The following is a 16,992-nucleotide window of genomic DNA, read 5'->3' on the forward strand; positions in this document are numbered from 1 at the left end:
ACTAGCTTGTCCAGTTCCCGGTCAATCCTGGGCTTTAGGGCGAACGGTACCCTCCTAGCCTTTAGACGGATAGGGGCAACTTGGGGGTCTAAGTTAAAGGATATAGGGGTCCCCTTGTACTTGCCCAGGCTGTCTTTGAAAACGTCCCCAAACTCCTTCGTGAGTGCGTCTTTGAGGTCGACTTTGTTTCTGAAGATTCCGGTCACTCCCATGCCCAATGCTCGAAACCAGTCCAGTCCCAACAAGCTTGGCAGGGTCCCATCGACGATGGTGATGGGCAGAGTTTTCTTGTAGTGTCCATACTCGACGTGGACGGACGTTACCCCTCGAACAGGGATGCGATTCCCCTGGTAGTCCTGTACTTTTAGTCTTTGTGGTTGCAGCTTGCGCTTTGCGATGGCGGGTAAGGCTCTCACGAGGTTGTCCCAGGACATAATCGTGATCGATGAGCCGGTGTCCACCTCCAATCGGCACGGCACCCCCTCAATCTTTGCTTTTGTGAAGATTTTCTTTTCTAGGCGTGTTGATGCGTGGCCCACTCTCACGACAGTTTGATTCAATTTCGCGCCTTTTTTAAACTGACCACTCGCGGGCCGCTTCGTCGTTCCCGCGCTCTGATTGGCCGGTTTGAATTTTTGGCGGGAAGGTTGGGGAGCTCGACAGACCTGTGCTAGGTGCCCCTTCCTTTCGCATCGCCGACAAGTTGCATCTTTAAATCTGCATTGTTGTCGTTGGTGTTGCCCTCCGCAACTTGCGCAGTCGCCCCGGTCGTCTTTTTCCGGCCTCCCAGTGTGGAAAACTCCTTCTTCCTCCTCACCGTCCGATTCGGCCTGGACCTCTTCATTGTGGACTGGGGTTGATTTCGCACCCGCCGTTGGTGTGACCTGCTTTTGTAAGGTTTCCGCTGCTTGGGTGGACATCTCGTGAGCCCTGGCTTCGTCCAGGGCGTTTGCCAGCGTTAGGTTGCTTTTAGCCAGCAGCCGCCTCCGCAAACGGATGTCCCTGACCCCTCGGATGAGTTGCTCCAGCAATGCCTCGTCCAAGTCTCGATACTCGCAATGTTTTGAGGCTTTTCTTAGTGCGGCCATGTATGCACTGATGGACTCGCCTTCTTGCTGTCTGCGCTCCCCGAATTCAAACCGTTGCACATACTTGGATGGCATCGGTGCAAAATGTGCTTTCAGCAGAGTCTGCAGAGTCTGCCACGGTACCGACTGTACCGGCGTTGGCTCAGCCAGGGATTCTGCGGTGTCGAAAACCTCCGGACCGCAGTGGCTCAGGAAATAGGCTCGTTTCCTGTTGTCGGAAACTCCTTGAAGTTCGTTTGCTTCGAGGAAACACTCGAAGCGAGCCATGTATGACCCCCATTTCTCCTTAGCTGGGTCGAATGGCGCTGGCGGTGTGTAGCCGGACATCGCTGCTTTCCGCCCTTGTTTTGTTGGGTTCGCGTCTTCCTGGTGAGTTCAGCTCTTTTCCTGGCGCTCTTAGCCTCGAGATCCCACCCTCGTCGCCAGTGTTGGATTCGGGCAATAACGAGGCAGGAGACCAGGATAGTGACAACAGCTCTTTACTATATGGTGAACCCAGCAGCCAGTGCTGGGAAAAACCTCTCCTTATATACAGTTTAACCGGGGGCTTCAACCAATCAGCAACGTGCTATTTTCCCGCCAAAACTTTTAAAGATACATTACAGTTCCAAAAATAACTGAAGGAGGGTAGGAGTTTTTATGCAAAAATCGTAACTACATTATCAATATTGTAATTTATCTAATCTGGAAGTGACATGGATTGGCAAAATCATGGAATAATAAAATAATTGTAAGTAATTGGTAAATAAATACCAATGGTCTCCAAAGCATTCAAAATAAATGCTTCATGAAGCATGTTAACACTCCTCAATGCATGTTAATTGCATCCACCAAAGGATTTTCAAAGCTCTCTTCACCCATCTATGTCATTATGCTTTGCTGGTGGCCCCAGAGATGTGGTCTGTGCATGCACACATATATACAAATAGCTGCCTTGAACAGCTACTTTAGCATTTCAAGAACTCACTCGGTTGTGCTTTGTGAAGCATTGCTTTTCTCTTTGCACAGTCCTTTCACTGGTTCACAGGAAGACTAGTATTTAAATAAGGAAAATGATGTACTGTAATAAAATATGCAAGAACCCAGAGCTACCTGACCATATGGAATCCAAGGCAGCTTTTTCCCTTGCTTTCACTTTTTTTAGGCCTATACTAGAAAAGACCCAATGGGAGCTAAATGTGTATCCCTTTACCTTATTACGCAGATATCCAAAATCGAGGGAGCAGGATGTGGGACTATTTCGCTGTTTTACTACATAACAAAGATAAGTTTCATGACGGCCTTTAGCCCATCTCATGTTCTTGAAATGGTAGATAAATTTCTTTTGCTTCATTAGAAGACTGCAGGGAGGCAAGAACATTAAGAAAATTAATAGCACATATTTATAAATGAAGATCAATATGGGGGAGCCACAGGACAAATCAAGAACTTGACCAAAGATGAGATTAAAAATGAGGAACTCAGAAGCAGATAATCAACTAAAGTATTATCATTTTGTGCTAGGCAAAAGAATATACCCTATATATCCAAGCATATAATTTACCATAATAATGACTAGCCTTGTGGTGCAACCAAAACAATCTGGAACTGAACACACTCAAAACCGTAGAAATGGTGGTAGATTTTAGGAGAAACTCTTCCATACTTCCACCTCTCACAATACTAGACAACACAGTATCAACAGTAGAAACCTTTAAATTTCTAGGTTCTATCATATCGCAAGATCTAAAATGGACAGCAAACATCAAAAACATCATCAAAAAAGGACAACAAAGAATGTTCTTTCTGCGCCAACTCAGTAAGCTCAAACTGCCCAAGGAGCTGCTGATTCAATTCTTCAGAGGAATTATTGAGTCTGTCATTTGCACCTCTATAACTGTCTGGTTCGGTTCTGCAACCCAACAAGAAAGACACAGACTTCAGAGGATAATTAGAACTGCAGAAAAAATAATTGCTACCAACCTGCCTTCCATTGAGGACCTGTATACTGCACGAATCAAGAAGAGGGCCGTGAAAATATTTACAGATCCCTCACATCCAGAACATAAACTGTTTCAACTCCTACCCTCAAAACGACACTATGGAGCACTCACACCAGAACAACTAGACACAAGAATAGTTTTTTCCCGAAGGCCATCACTCTGCTAAACAATTAATTCCCTCAACACTGTCAAACTATTTACTAAATCTGCACTACTATTAATCTTCTCATAGTTCCCATCACCAATATCTTTCCACTTATGACTGCATGACTGTAACTTTGTTGCTGGCAATCCTTATGGTTTATATTGATATATTGATCATCATTTGTGTTGTAAATGTTGTACCTTGATGAACGTATCTTTTCTTTTATCTACACTGAGAGCATATGCACCAAGACAAATTCCTTGTGTGTCCAATCACACTTGGCCAATAAAAAATTCTATTCTATTCTATTCTATTCTAGTAATTGTAATTCAATCAATGTGAGTTCTGTTCTTGATTCCACTTCTTTCTCTCCGAAGTATTCTGCGCAAAAAGCTTTGGGTTTATCAATTGAATCTATTCTATATTTTTGTTGTTGCCATGTAAACACCAAGCCTTCTGGTATCAGCCATCTATAGCTCACGCCTTCCTGGAATAGTATTTTAGCCAAAAAATGATATTCTCTTCTCATCTCTTTCACTTTTCTTGATATTTGCTTCAGAACCACAATTTCCTTATCCTCATATTTCAATGTTTTTATCTCTTGCAACCAGCAATATTTGCGCTTTAATTTTTTCGTAAATCTTATGTGGATTTCTCTTTAGTTTATTTCTCATTGCATGCAGAAAAAATAATTGCTACCAACCTGCCTTCCATTGAGGACTGTATACTGCACGAATCAAGAAGAGGGCCGTGAAAATATTTGCAGATCCCTCGCATCCTGGACATAAACTGTTTCAACTCCTACCCTCAAAACGACGCTATGGAGCACTGCACACCAGAACAACTAGACACAAGAACAGTTTTTTCCCGAAGGCCATCACTCTGCTAAACAATTAATTCCCTCAACACTGTCAAACTATTTACTAAATCTGCACTACTATTAATCTTCTCATAGTTCCCATCACCAATCTCTTTTCACTTATGACTGCATGACTGTAACTTTGTTGCTGGCAATCCTTATGGTTTATATTGATATATTGATCATCATTTGTGTTGTAAATGTTGTACCTTGATGAACGTATCTTTTCTTTTATCTACACTGAGAGCATATGCACCAAGACAAATTCCTTGCGTATCCAATCACACTTGGCCAATAAAATTCTATTCTATTCTATTCTAACATAAAAGAAAAACAAAAGAAAATCAAGGGCTATAGTTAATTTAGTATATACTGGCATGACAAGTTCAACATGTTCCCCTGTAAGTTTTGGACCTTTTTTCTTTAGTCCCCTTTTGTCTTACATGATTAATGAATCAGGTTGTCATTGGCACTTGATGACACATCATCCATCCAGCCAGCCAGCCAGCCATCCAACCAGCCAGCCAGCCAGCCATCCACAATATTGTGGATATCCAATATTCATAGGGTAACAATCCTTACATGAGTTTTTAAATGTTTCTCTATCACATTTTGCCATCAATTTTATTTTAAAAGGATGCTTTCTGGCCCATTCCATCCTTGTATGTCTTTTTCTACATCTCCATATGGAGTTTTAGTCGAAGTATGCCAATGCATTCAGGAGTGGCCTCCCAAATGACATTCAGGCAGCAAAACAGTTTACAGCAGCTCTAACCTATAAAAGGAGGAAATACAGAGGAGGACTGTATTAACTTTAATGTAGAAAGTCTGTGGCCAAAACTGCACAACTGTGTGGCTAAAAATGTGACACAACCTTGGTTAGGATCTCTCAATTATTCATTTTAGTCAACATTCACATCTCATTAAGACCAACTTATTAAAATCATCTAAAGCCCAAACTGACAAGTAAAGTGTCAAGGTTCCAGAAAAACCTCTTCTGCATAAAAAAAACTCAGAAGCCATTGTCTTTCAGAGTTCTTTACTAGCATGAGGAAACTGGCACACGATGAGTGAAATTCCAAAACTGAATTTCCGGATTCTTTTCCCAGTTATACAAACCCCAAGAGTCCCACCCCCTAACCCCTTTGCTAGTCACATGGTCCCACGTTCTCCCAGTTCATTTGAATATCTTCTCGCCACTCCTCCTGCAGATGTGAACACCATCCAACCTTGACCACTTGAAGAATGTTACCATACCCCTCAACCCCCCTTCTTCCCCTCAGGGGAAAAATGTGGCAGCGTCTGGAACCCTAAAGTCTAGTATGGTTTCCAGGCCTGAAATAAAGTTTATTACAGATGTTACATGCTCCAACAGAAAGCCGATATCTCTGACCAGTGTTGGGATTCATTTGGCCTATATATATATACACCATATGCGTACATACATATTACATCGTATAGAGTGTGTATAGGTGCACAAAAAGATACATTATCTACTATATATACTGTATGTGTATGTACACACACAAACATGCAACCTCACTTACTGCATTTGGAAAAACATACCCAGAGTCCACTTTTCGCCACACATTTAGCTATAACTTCTGTACATTAGAACTAGAGGTGGGATTCACTTACCTTCCCTACCAGTTCACAAATGTGAATGTGCTCTCTCACTTCTCTTGCATGCGCCACCTCTGTGCATGCTTAGTAGTTGCACATTATGTCTGGGCAGGTGGGCAGAGCCTTGCCGCTACTGGTTCATGCGATCCGGAGAGAACTGGCTGAATCCCACCACAGTTACACACGCCTTCAGATGTTCTTCCCTAGCCTGCACATGACTGTTAGAGTCAGGATATGTCATGAATTGAGTAAAATGTGAAACTCACTTAACAACGCAGTTGCTTAGTAACCAAAATTTTGGCCTCAATTGTGGTCATAAGTTTCTTCTCTACGCATGCGCGGAAATGGCAGCGACCTGAGAATCATGCAGGCGGTGGGTCGCCGTTTTTTCTAGCCGCGATGCCTCGGGGCGGTTTCCAAGCTATCTGGGCCCGCCGCCCCGCAGAACATCTTTCCGGCAGCCGAAATGAGAGCTTTGGGTCTTGTTAGACCCTCGGCTGCCGGGAACGGGGCTGGAGAGGCGGGCGAGCGGCGGACGGTTGCCGGCGGCCATTTTGGCTGGCCGCCCATGGAAACGAGCCGGCTTGCGGTTCCGTGGCGAAGCGGTCGCTCGGACAGCAGCGACCAGTTGGGGGGTGCGATATGCTGGCCAGCGGCAGTGATACCATCAGCGGCTTGGATACCAGCAGTGGCACTGATACCATCGGCGGCAACGGGAGATGGTGCCGGCCATTCTGGAGGGGCGCGGAGTGGCGCTCGCTAGGAATGGCCGGGCTGGATCGTGGTTTGCTGCTGCCGGCCGCACATGTCATCGGCGGCTGGATGTTCCGCCGCTCTATCCTTCAGTGGCATGGCTCAGCAGCATTGTTTCTACGATTCACCCATCTGATGGTAACATCTGGGATTGTCTGGCTGCGTTATGGCCGCACTTATCATCAGCGGCTGGCGGCTGGATTGTTTTTGCCAGACTATTTTCAGCGGCACCAGAGACATTGGACACAGGTAGCTTGGACATTTTGGACATTTTGGAATTTAGAATTTTAGCTGACTCTTATATATACCATCATTTGACATCTGCGGCTGAAAACTTTTTTCCTGTCCCCGGTATTTATTTATTTATGGCATCACTCGTGGACGGCCTCGGACCTGATCATGGGCGGCACCAGCGGGCAAAAACTTTTGCTGTATCCATTATGGGCAGTACTGAATGGCGGAATCCATCAGCCAAACTTCCATCTTACTTATTGCCCTTACCGGGCATTTGGCCCTGGTTATGACTGTCCTGACTTTGTCCACAGGCTACGATAACATCAAGTGGCTAGGGAACACCTTTTTTTTCCCCACTGTTATTTAATCTTTTAGCATGAAATATTCGTCCGCTGACCTTCTCCGACTGCAAGGTTCCCCCGCCTCGCAGGAATGGCCCTCCGGGTTATCGAGGGCCGGCCTTAACGAGGGGTCTTGGGACCCGGAGAGGTGGCATGCGAGGAAGAAGAATCTGTGGGGTTTTTTAAACCGTTTCTTAAATAAGGGTTTTTTAAGGGGGGGGAGGGATTCGACGGGTGGGGGTGAGAACCCGTCGGGGAGGGATCCAGCCCCTGTGCTAGTTCGCGACACCATTCCATCTTGTCTGAAGGCAGGGGGGGAGGACGTTCCAGGTTTAGAGGGATGTTCGATCTGTACGGTAAGTGGGAGAGGCAGATATGGCGGGGGGGGAGGGGCCGTACCGAGTTGTGAGAGCACGTGTTCGATGTCTGAAAGCGATCGCGTGCTCCGGCCCCTCAGTCCCTACCCGTTCCTCGGGTGGCCATGATCCTCAGAGCTTGGATCTTCGGCTGATGTTATGTAATGCCCGGTCCGTGGTTAATAAGGCTCCCCTGATTTGCGACCTTATTCAGGGGGAGTCCGCGGACCTTATGGGCATTACGGAAACCTGGTTGGGCCCAGAGGGGGGGGTCCCCCTTGTTGAGATGTGCCCTCCAGGTTTCCGAGCATTTCATCAGCCGAGGGTCCAAGGTAGGGGTGGGGGGGTGGCGGTTGTTATCAAGGAGGATCTAGAGCCGAGGGAGACCACTATTCCTCAGATTGCCGGTTGTGAATCCCTTTATGTGCGGTGGGGCTATAGGAATCAGTTGGGCTTGGTGATCGCGTACCTGGCTCCTTGCTGTGTGACCACAGCCCTGACTGAGCTGTTGGAGGTACTTGCTGCTGTGGCGGTTGAGACCCCCAGACTTATAGTCATGGGGGATTTCAACCTGCCATCAGTTGGCTCGTCATCGACGGCAGCTCGGGAGTTCTTGGCTTCCATGACGGCCTTGGACCTGATTCGAGTAAATGATGGCCCTACGCACATGGGGGGAGGCACACTGGATCTGCTTTATATCTCTGGACAGTGGTTAAATGATCTGGTATTAGATGATTTAGTAACGGAACCAATGTCATGGTCGGATCATTTTCTCCTTCGCCTAGACTTCCGAACCGCCATTCACCACCGCAGGGAGACGGAACCTATACGGTGGTTCCGTCCCAGGCGCCTGATGGACCCCGAGAGGTTCCGGACGGAGCTTGGGCCATTCCCTGAGGAACTGGCCCACGGCACGACTGAGGAACTGGTCGTGGCCTGGGAACAGGCCGCGGCCGGGGCCTTGGACCGTGTCGCGCCTTTGCGGCCTCTGACCCGGCGTAGATCTCGACCGGCCCCTTGGTTCTCCGAGGGGCTGAGGAGATGAAACGCCGGAGAAGGCGCCTGGAGAGCACCTGGAGGTCCAGTTGCTCGAAACTGATCGGACACTAGTTGGGTCCTATTCTAGGACCTACCTAGTGGCAATGAGGAAGCGAGGCGTTCCTCGCCTCCACCCTCATTGCGTCGGCAGATAACCGCCCGGCCGCCCTGTTTGGTCACCCGCTCTCTCCTACATCAGGAGGTGCGGATGACCCTTGCAGGACGAGCCGAGGAGTTTAGCGGTTATCTATACGATAAAATCGCTCAGCTGAGGGACGGTCTGGACCGAATTTGGGATGATCCAAGCAAGGGAGAGGAGGCACGTCTTGTTGAGTCCATTTGGGATGAGTTTGACCCTGTGGCTCCCGAGGACGTGGACAGGCTGTTGGGGAGGCTTCACGGCACGACATGTTTACTGGACCCGTGCCCTTCCTGGCTGGTACTGGCCACTCAGGGGGTGACACGAGGCTGGCTCCAGAGGATTATCAACGCTTCTTTGTTGGAAGGGGTTTTCCCTGCTGCCTTGAAAGAGGCGGTGGTGAGACCCCTCCTTAAGAAGCCCTCCCTGGACCCAGCTATTTTGGGTAATTATCGTCAAGTCTCCAACCTTCGCTTTGTTGCGAAGGTTGTAGAGAGTGCCGTGGCGCGACAGGTACCCCAATACCTGGATGAAGACGTCTATCTAGACCCGTTCCAGTCCGGCTTCCGACCCGGATACAGCACGGAAACAGCTTTGGTCGCTTTGGTGGATGATCTCTGGAGGGCTCGGGACAGGGGTTATTCCTCTGCCCTGGTCCTATTAGACCTCTCAGCGGCATTCGATACCATCGACCATGGTATCTTGCTGCGCCGGTTGGGGGGATTAGGAGTTTATCGGTGGTTCTCCTCCTATCTCTCCGACCGGTCGCAGACGGTGTTGACAGGGGGGCAGAGGTCGACCGCGAGGGGCCTCACTTGTGAGGTCCCTCAGGGGTCGATTCTCTCGCCCCTTCTGTTCAACATCTACATGAAGCCGTTGGGTGAGATCATCAGTGGTTTCGGGGTGAGATACCAGCAGTACGCTGATGACACCCAGCTGTACTTTTCCACCCCGGACCACCCCAATGAAGTTGTTGAAGTGCTGTCCCGGTGCTTGGAAGCCGTACGGGTCTGGATGGGGAGAAACAGGCTCAAGCTTAATCCCTCCAAGACGGAGTGGCTGTGGATGCCAGCACCCCGATTCAGTCAGCTGCAGCCGCGGCTGGCTGTTGGAGGCGAGTTATTGGCCCCAAAGGATAGGGTGCGCAACTTAGGTGTCCTCCTGGACGATCGGCTGTCGTTTGAAGATCATTTGACGGCCGTCTCCAGGGGCCTTCCACCAGGTCCGTCTGGTCCGGCAGTTGCGCCTTCCTTGATCGGGATGCCTTATGCACGGTCACTCATGCGCTCGTTACCTCTCGCTTGGATTACTGTAATGCTCTCTACATGGGGCTCCCTTGAAGTGCGCTCGAGGCTTCAGTTAGTCCAGAATGCAGCTGCGGGTTATAGAGGAGCTACGTAGCTCCCATGTAACACCGATCCTGCGCAGGCTGCACTGGCTGCCTGTGGCTTTCCGTGTGCACTTTAAGGTGTTGGTTATGACCTTTAAAGCGCTCCATGGCTTAGGACCTGGGTACTTACGGGACCGCCTGCTGCTACCACACGCCTCCCACCGACCCGTACGCTCCCATAGAGAGGGACTTCTCAGGGTGCCGTCCGCCAAACAATGCCGGCTGGCGGCCCCCAGGGGAAGGGCCTTCTCTGTGGGGGCGCCCACACTCTGGAATGAGCTTCCCCCGGGTTTACGTCAAATACCTGACCTTCGGACATTTCGTCGCGAACTAAAAACACATCTTTTTATCCGCGCGGGGCTGGCTTAAATTAGTTTTACGGGGAAATTTTATTAATTTTAAATGGGGTTTTTAGTATGTAAATTTTTTAATCTTAGGCTATTTTAAATAAGTTTTTTAAATGGTATTTTAATCTGTATATTGTATTGTTTTATTTATGCCTGTACACCGCCCTGAGTCCTTCGGGAGAAGGGCGGTATAAAAATTAAATAAAATAAATAAATAAATAAAATAAATAAATAAGTCAAGGAACTGCCTTCCTCTGCATGGCAGCCTTGTCCTAGTAAGCTCCTTCTCCTTTCTGGCAATTTTCCTCTCTGTTAGAGGCACCAAAATAATCCAGACAATATAAGAGCAGGGGGTTGGACTAGATGGCCTCCAAGGTCCCTTCTAATCTTGCTATTCTATGATTCTGTAAGGATCTTCTGCTGGAGCAGGGGATTGGACTAGATGACATCGACCCCCACCCACTGGATGCTGCAGCGTGGTCCATCAGCAGTCTATGGTGCTGGCAACGGAGTCGGACAGTGATGAGGCTGAGGTGAGGCCAGGGCCATGGGGAAGTCAGGTGCAGACTCCAGAGCCTCCAGAGACTAATAGTGAGGAAGAGGAACTGGAGAAGCCTGTTCCTAATGCATGCATGAGAAGAGCTGCCAAAAGTCAAGAGCAGCTCAAGCAGAGAGGACAACTCGGGAGTAGGGCGAAGAGATGATTGGCTCCTCCCATAAGGCTTAATAACAGACCAGCACCGGTGTTTCAGTTTGCCGGAAAACAATGTTGTAGCTGCGTCCTCTGCTTTGTGTTTTTGTGACTTCTGGACATTTATTAGGAAGGGCCTTTGGCAGTTTGCCTAATTGGACTCAGGTTTGTGATAACTGAAGAATCTGTGTTTGGGAGGCCTTTGTTTTACTATGAGTTGAATGACACTGGGTATGAAGTAATTCCCAGCTGTTTGAATAAAGATTATTTTATCATGGACTGAATTTGTTGCTACCTACTTGGGTCTGGGTCACAACACCTATGCCTCAGGTCCCAGTCAGGGCCACCGCGGCTGATTGCCCACTTGGAGTACACTGGTTGATCCCTGCCCTGAATCCAGGGATGGATGGATGGATGGAGGAAGCCTGAGCTAAGAAGCTGAGGTGTAAGACATCACCTTTCCCTCCCAGGGCCTCCGCAAGTCCCGTTTTTGGCCTCCCTGGTCCCCAGAAGCACTCTGCTGGCTAAAAACTTTGGCCTTACTTTCCAGTTTTAGCCCACAGGGCTCGCGAAGGTAAGGACTGCACTCCTCCAAAGGGTGGGGGCCAGTGGGTGGGCAGGGTATTGTGGGTGGGGCAGCCTCATGGTCCCGCATGGGCTGGATGGCTTCAGCAGGTCGTAGTTTGAGGACCCCTGGATTAGGATAATAAATTAGAGGAAAAATGGGTGTTCCTCATGGCTGCATAAATGCACATTCTTTCTGTCTCTGAGTTGGCACAAAAGAATGTCAACACAATTGCACTCTCCCACTGAGCTTTACTGTGCTTCCAGAACAAGGCTGGTGAGGAGTGCCATCCCTAGAGACATAATGCAGGATGGTAATATAGAAATTGAAGAATCCATCAGCCTCTTTTCTCTCACTCTGCATTTGTTGGCAGGAAAACCAACCACCAGTCACTCAAAAGAATGCATAGAAGACAGTTATTCCACTGTCAATCAAAGTTCTGCAGAATATAAGGGCTGAGGATCCACAACTGTAGCATTCCCAACATATGGCCATCTACCCTCCATTTAAATACTTCCAGTAAAAGAAGAATTTACCATCTGTCAGATCATTGGTCAGGGAATTGTGCAACTGGTGTCCAAATGGAGTCAGAGATGCTGACAAGAACCAGCAGTTTTATATAAATAAATATATTTACAGTAATAAGAGACACAAACAGGAACATAGTCAGGTAAATCAATACATCAGGAACATCATCAGATAAATCACAGAGAGCACACAGGGCAGAAAGGTAGGAAACAAGGAAAGTCCCCCTTTATTCTTATACAGCTCAGATTCCCTCATGCAGTGGCCAGCTATCTTTAACCAATTACCTATAACAGTGGGTTCTTGCTCATTGTCTAATCCACTGCTCCAGCTATTAAATTTTTAATATCAATTCAATTAATATCAGTTCAATTTTTCAGCGGCTCCGTTAGTCAATGGATGGAAAGCTGAGCTAAGCCCCTGGGATGACCCAATGGACCGTAGGAACTCCTTCCAGAATTTAGCAGTAAACTGGACCCCGCGATCTGATATTATTCTCTGTGGAACCCCATGTAGTCTGTAGATATGCTTCATGAACAGTTTTGCCAGTTTCTTGGCTGAGGGTAGCCCGTTGCAGGCAGTGAAATGTGCTTGTTTGGAAAATAAATCAATGACAGTCCAAATCACCCTGTCCCCTCCGCTGTCATTAACATTATTACACTACTGTCGAGCAATTCTTACTGTTAGGAAACATTTTCTATTGCCCAATGGAAAGAAGTATCCCAGCTGTTTGGAGGGTGTAGCTGGAGCAGAAAATCTTTGACAGGGCTTCCTCCCACATCACTCATTGACATTGCTAGTACACACCAGGTATTTATGTTTTGGCTTTTATTTTTATATATTCAAACCTATGTTAAGATTTATGTTCCCTTATGAAACTGACATTTTAAAACAGCAGATCAATAGAGTTCCTCACACAATCTTGGTAGATACCACCAGTTTGGGTTTGGGTTTTTTTTTTACATCTGAATATCAAAATTCTAGAATATCAGTATAACAATATTGATAAATTCATATAAAATTAATTAATTGGGACAATTTTAAAGAGAATACATTAAAATATTGGCCTCTGATTCATGATTCATATTTTAAGTTCCTAACCAACCTAGCTGACAACTTTGTTGCCCAAAAGGTAGAGGAGGAAACTATAGGGAAAGCCATACTGGACTTAATACTTACAAACAGAGAAGAAGTGATAGAGGGAGTTGAAACTGCAGGAACCCTGGGTGAGAGTGACTATGTCATACTAGAATTCAACGTAACGCAAACACAAGCAGTAGAACAAAATGATACCAGAGTGTTAGATTTTAAAAGAACTGATTTTAATAAACTCAGAGAGAACTTGGGAAAGATTCCTTGAATGAAACAACTTGGGAATCAAAATGAAACAATCTTGGGAAACTCTGAAAAATATGATCATAAAAGACCAAACCAGCATAATACCACTGAGAAAGAAAAACAAGAAAACTAGAAGAAACCAGCATGGCTGTACAAAGATCTCTCTGACAAATTGAAAGACAAAAAAGACAAGTACAAAAAATGAAAAGAAGGATACACAACTAAGGCAGAATGTCAGCAGATAGCCAGAATCTACAAAGACAAAGTCAGGAAAGCAAAGGCTCAGAATGAACAAAGACTTGCAACAAAAGTCAAAGATAATAAAAACATATAAGAAAGAAAAAGAAAGAATAAGAAAAAAATCAATGAAACAGTCAGTCCACTAAAGAGAGAAAACAGCAAGGAAGTAACAGGAAACAGAGAAAGCAGAGCTGCTTAACTCATTCTTTGCATCAATTTTCACGCAAAAAGAAATTGTAGCCCAACCTACCAAAAACATAACTGTAAAAGACAGACTAGAAATAAAAGTTAAAATAAGCAAAAAAATAAATAAATAGTAAGAGAACGCCTGTCTGATCTTGATAAATACAAATCACCAGAACCTGATAGATTACATCCCAGAGTTCTAAAGGAACTCTGTCATCTCAGAACCACTGTACCACATCTTTCAAAAATCCTGGTGCAGCAGAGAACTACGAGAGGATTGGAAAAGAGTTTATGTGGTTTCCATCTTCAAAAAAGGAAGAAAAAAAAAACAGACCCAGGATACTACAGACCAATCAGTCTAACATCAATACACGGGAAGATACTAGAAAAGATAATAAAAAAACAGATGTGCCAACATCTAGAAACGAGTAAAGTAATAACTAGCAGTCAGCATGGGTTTGTTAAAAAAAGATCATGCCAAACCAATCTTATTTCATTCTTCAACATAATGACTAAATTAGTAGACCAGCAAAATACATAATATACTTAGGCAAAGTAGACCACAGCCTAGTTCTTGGTAAGCTAGAAAAAAGTGGTATAGATAGCATCACCACCAGATGGATTCATAACTGGCTGACAAACTGTACTGAATGAGTAGTCCTTAATGGATCTATGTCTATGTCATAGACCCATTAAGTAGTCCTTAATGGGTCTATGTCTACATGGAGGGTAGTAAGCAGTGGGGTACCACAAGGTTCTGTTTTAGGCCCAGTACTCTTCAATATCTTCATAAATGACAAATGATGGAATAGAAGGGGAATTTATCAAATTTGCAGATGATACTAAGCTGGCAGGAATACCTAACACCCTAAATGATAGGCTCAAGATCCAGATGGATCTTGACAGACTTGAACACTGGGCCCTATCTAACAAAATGAAATTCAATGTAAAGAAAAGTAAAGTGTTACACTTAGGCAAGAGAAACCAAAAGTACACATATTAACCAGTGATAGGTTGCTCCCGGTTCACTCCAGTTCTTACGAACCGGTAGTAAAAGTGGTGGGAGGCTCCACCCACCCACCCAGACATCATCGTGGATGATCTGTGCATGCACAGAAGCTTCTTCATACCGTTGCGAACTGGAAGTTAACATAAGTGGAACCAACCCCTGATATAGACTCGGTGAAACCAGGCTTAATAGCAGCAACTATGAGAGGGATCTTGGAGTCTTAGGGGACAAACAGTTAAATATGAGCCAGCAGTGTGCATTGGCAGCCAAAAAAGCCAATACAATTGTAAGTTGCATTAACAGAGGCAGTGGTGGGATTCAAATAATTTAACAACTGGTTGTCTGCCCTAATGATCGACTAGGTGAGCTGGCCAATTTAGCAGTCCATTTTGCCTTTGTCCTTCCTAAGCTGTACTTGCTCAACCTAAGGCATCATCCTAAGGCATATTTAATAAGACCCCTTCCCTGAAGGGAAAAAGAGCACAAACTTTTTTGCCACTTGCCTAACTTCATTACAACTGCAGCTTCTGATTCCTTAAAATAGGCCATTAAAAAAAGAATAAAACAAACAGGATTTCCTTCAAAATAACTCCTGATCATATGTTTTTAGATGACCACACAATAAACCAGACTGAGAACTGCACCAATTAAGACTGTAACTAAAACCCCAAGATTTGAAAAAGAAAATCACTCTAAAATCCACATTGCTTTTCTCTGAATGCACCATATTTCTGATGCATTTAACTCAGTAACCTTTTGTTACTACTTCCAGCAATATTAATCTGCATTTCTTACTTTTATTTAAAATGAAAAGATTTCAAATTATATAAACCTGCTATGAAAGGTAAATATTATATATAAAGGAAACCCCATTAAACTTAAAGCTCTTAAGGACAGGCAATACCTTAATGCTAATTAAATCTAAAAGAGGCCAAATCAGGAGGACTAACCAGAAAGTGACTCCATGATAACTAAGGATAGGTCCTCCTTAGGTTTCATTTGGAATTTGAGGGGTGACAAAGAAAGAGAAGAAAAGCTTTTAAGTTACTGTATTTTTCGGAGTATAAGATGCAGCGGAGTATAAGACGCACCTTAGTTTTTGGGGAGGAAAATAAGAAAAAAGCTGATTGGCAGGTGGATTGGCCTCCCAGAATACCCCCAATCAGCTGTTCTCAGAGGTGAATTTTAACAACAGGTTTGTTGGTTGTGAGCTCTGTGCCTTACTTTTTTTTCCGTTTTTTTGCTGTCTCTTCTGGTTTTTTTTTTTTGGTTTTTCTTTTTTTTATTGTCATTTGGGAGAACTTTTGCTCTACATATAAATGGATTAAGGCATAGAAGAACCTGAAGATTACATTAAAATGACTAGAAAGGTAACAATTGTTGATTCTGCAACAACGACACCCTCTTCTTCACCATCTGGGGGACAACGTTCAATACAGATGATGTTACAACAGGAAAAAGAAAAAGAACGAGAAAAGAAAAAGGAAGTGACATTGCATATGATTTGGCAAGGAATTCAACAAATTCAAACAAGAGTGGAGAATATTGAACAGAGAACAGAAAAAAATGAACAAAGAACAGAAAAATAGATGAAAGGTGGAGAATATACATCAAATGATGAAAAAATATGAGGAAAGGAAATATGAGAAATATGAGAAAAAAAAATTGAGGAAAAAGAAGAACAAAGAGACAAAAAAGTCAGAGATATTGATACCTAGATTAGATGAGGTTGAACAAGATAAGAGTGGAATATTGGGATGGGAGATGGATAGATCAAAGTTTTACTTCAGATTTCAAAATATAGAAGAAGAGAAGGGAGAAAACTTGGCAGAAAAAATGGTAGAAATTTAGCAGAAGCATTAGAAATTAGTAGAGAGAAGATGATGGATCATATCAACAAGATATTTCGAGTATAGAATAGAATTTTTATTGGCCAAGTGTGATTGGACACACAAGGAATTTGTCTTGGTGCATATGCTCTCAGTGTAGATAAAAGAAAAGATACGTTCATCAAGGTACAACATTTACAACACAATTGATGGTCAATATATCAATATAAATCATAAGGATTGCCAGCAACAAGTTTATTTATTTATTTATTTTATTTATTTATTAAACTTTTATACCGCCCTTCTCCCGAAGG

At 44.8% G+C, this 16,992-nt stretch overlaps 1 protein-coding gene across 2 annotated transcripts in view; it reads right to left on the reverse strand.

Moving 5' to 3' along the window:
• The window catches only part of AICDA (activation induced cytidine deaminase), a 45,565-nt gene that overhangs the window by 10,034 nt on the left and 18,539 nt on the right, over nucleotides 1–16,992 (reverse strand). Inside the window, exon 2 of one of the 2 annotated variants that reach the window (XM_058166802.1) lies at nucleotides 2,281–2,428. In XM_058166802.1, the coding sequence (XP_058022785.1) occupies nucleotides 2,281–2,428 (148 nt within the window). Of the gene's footprint in view, nucleotides 1–2,280; nucleotides 3,868–16,992 lie in introns of those variants that run through there. The other variant, XM_058166801.1, reaches the window with a different exon arrangement.

This window comes from Ahaetulla prasina, chromosome 2 (genome assembly GCF_028640845.1).
Source record: "Ahaetulla prasina isolate Xishuangbanna chromosome 2, ASM2864084v1, whole genome shotgun sequence".
NCBI lineage: Eukaryota > Metazoa > Chordata > Lepidosauria > Squamata > Colubridae > Ahaetulla > Ahaetulla prasina.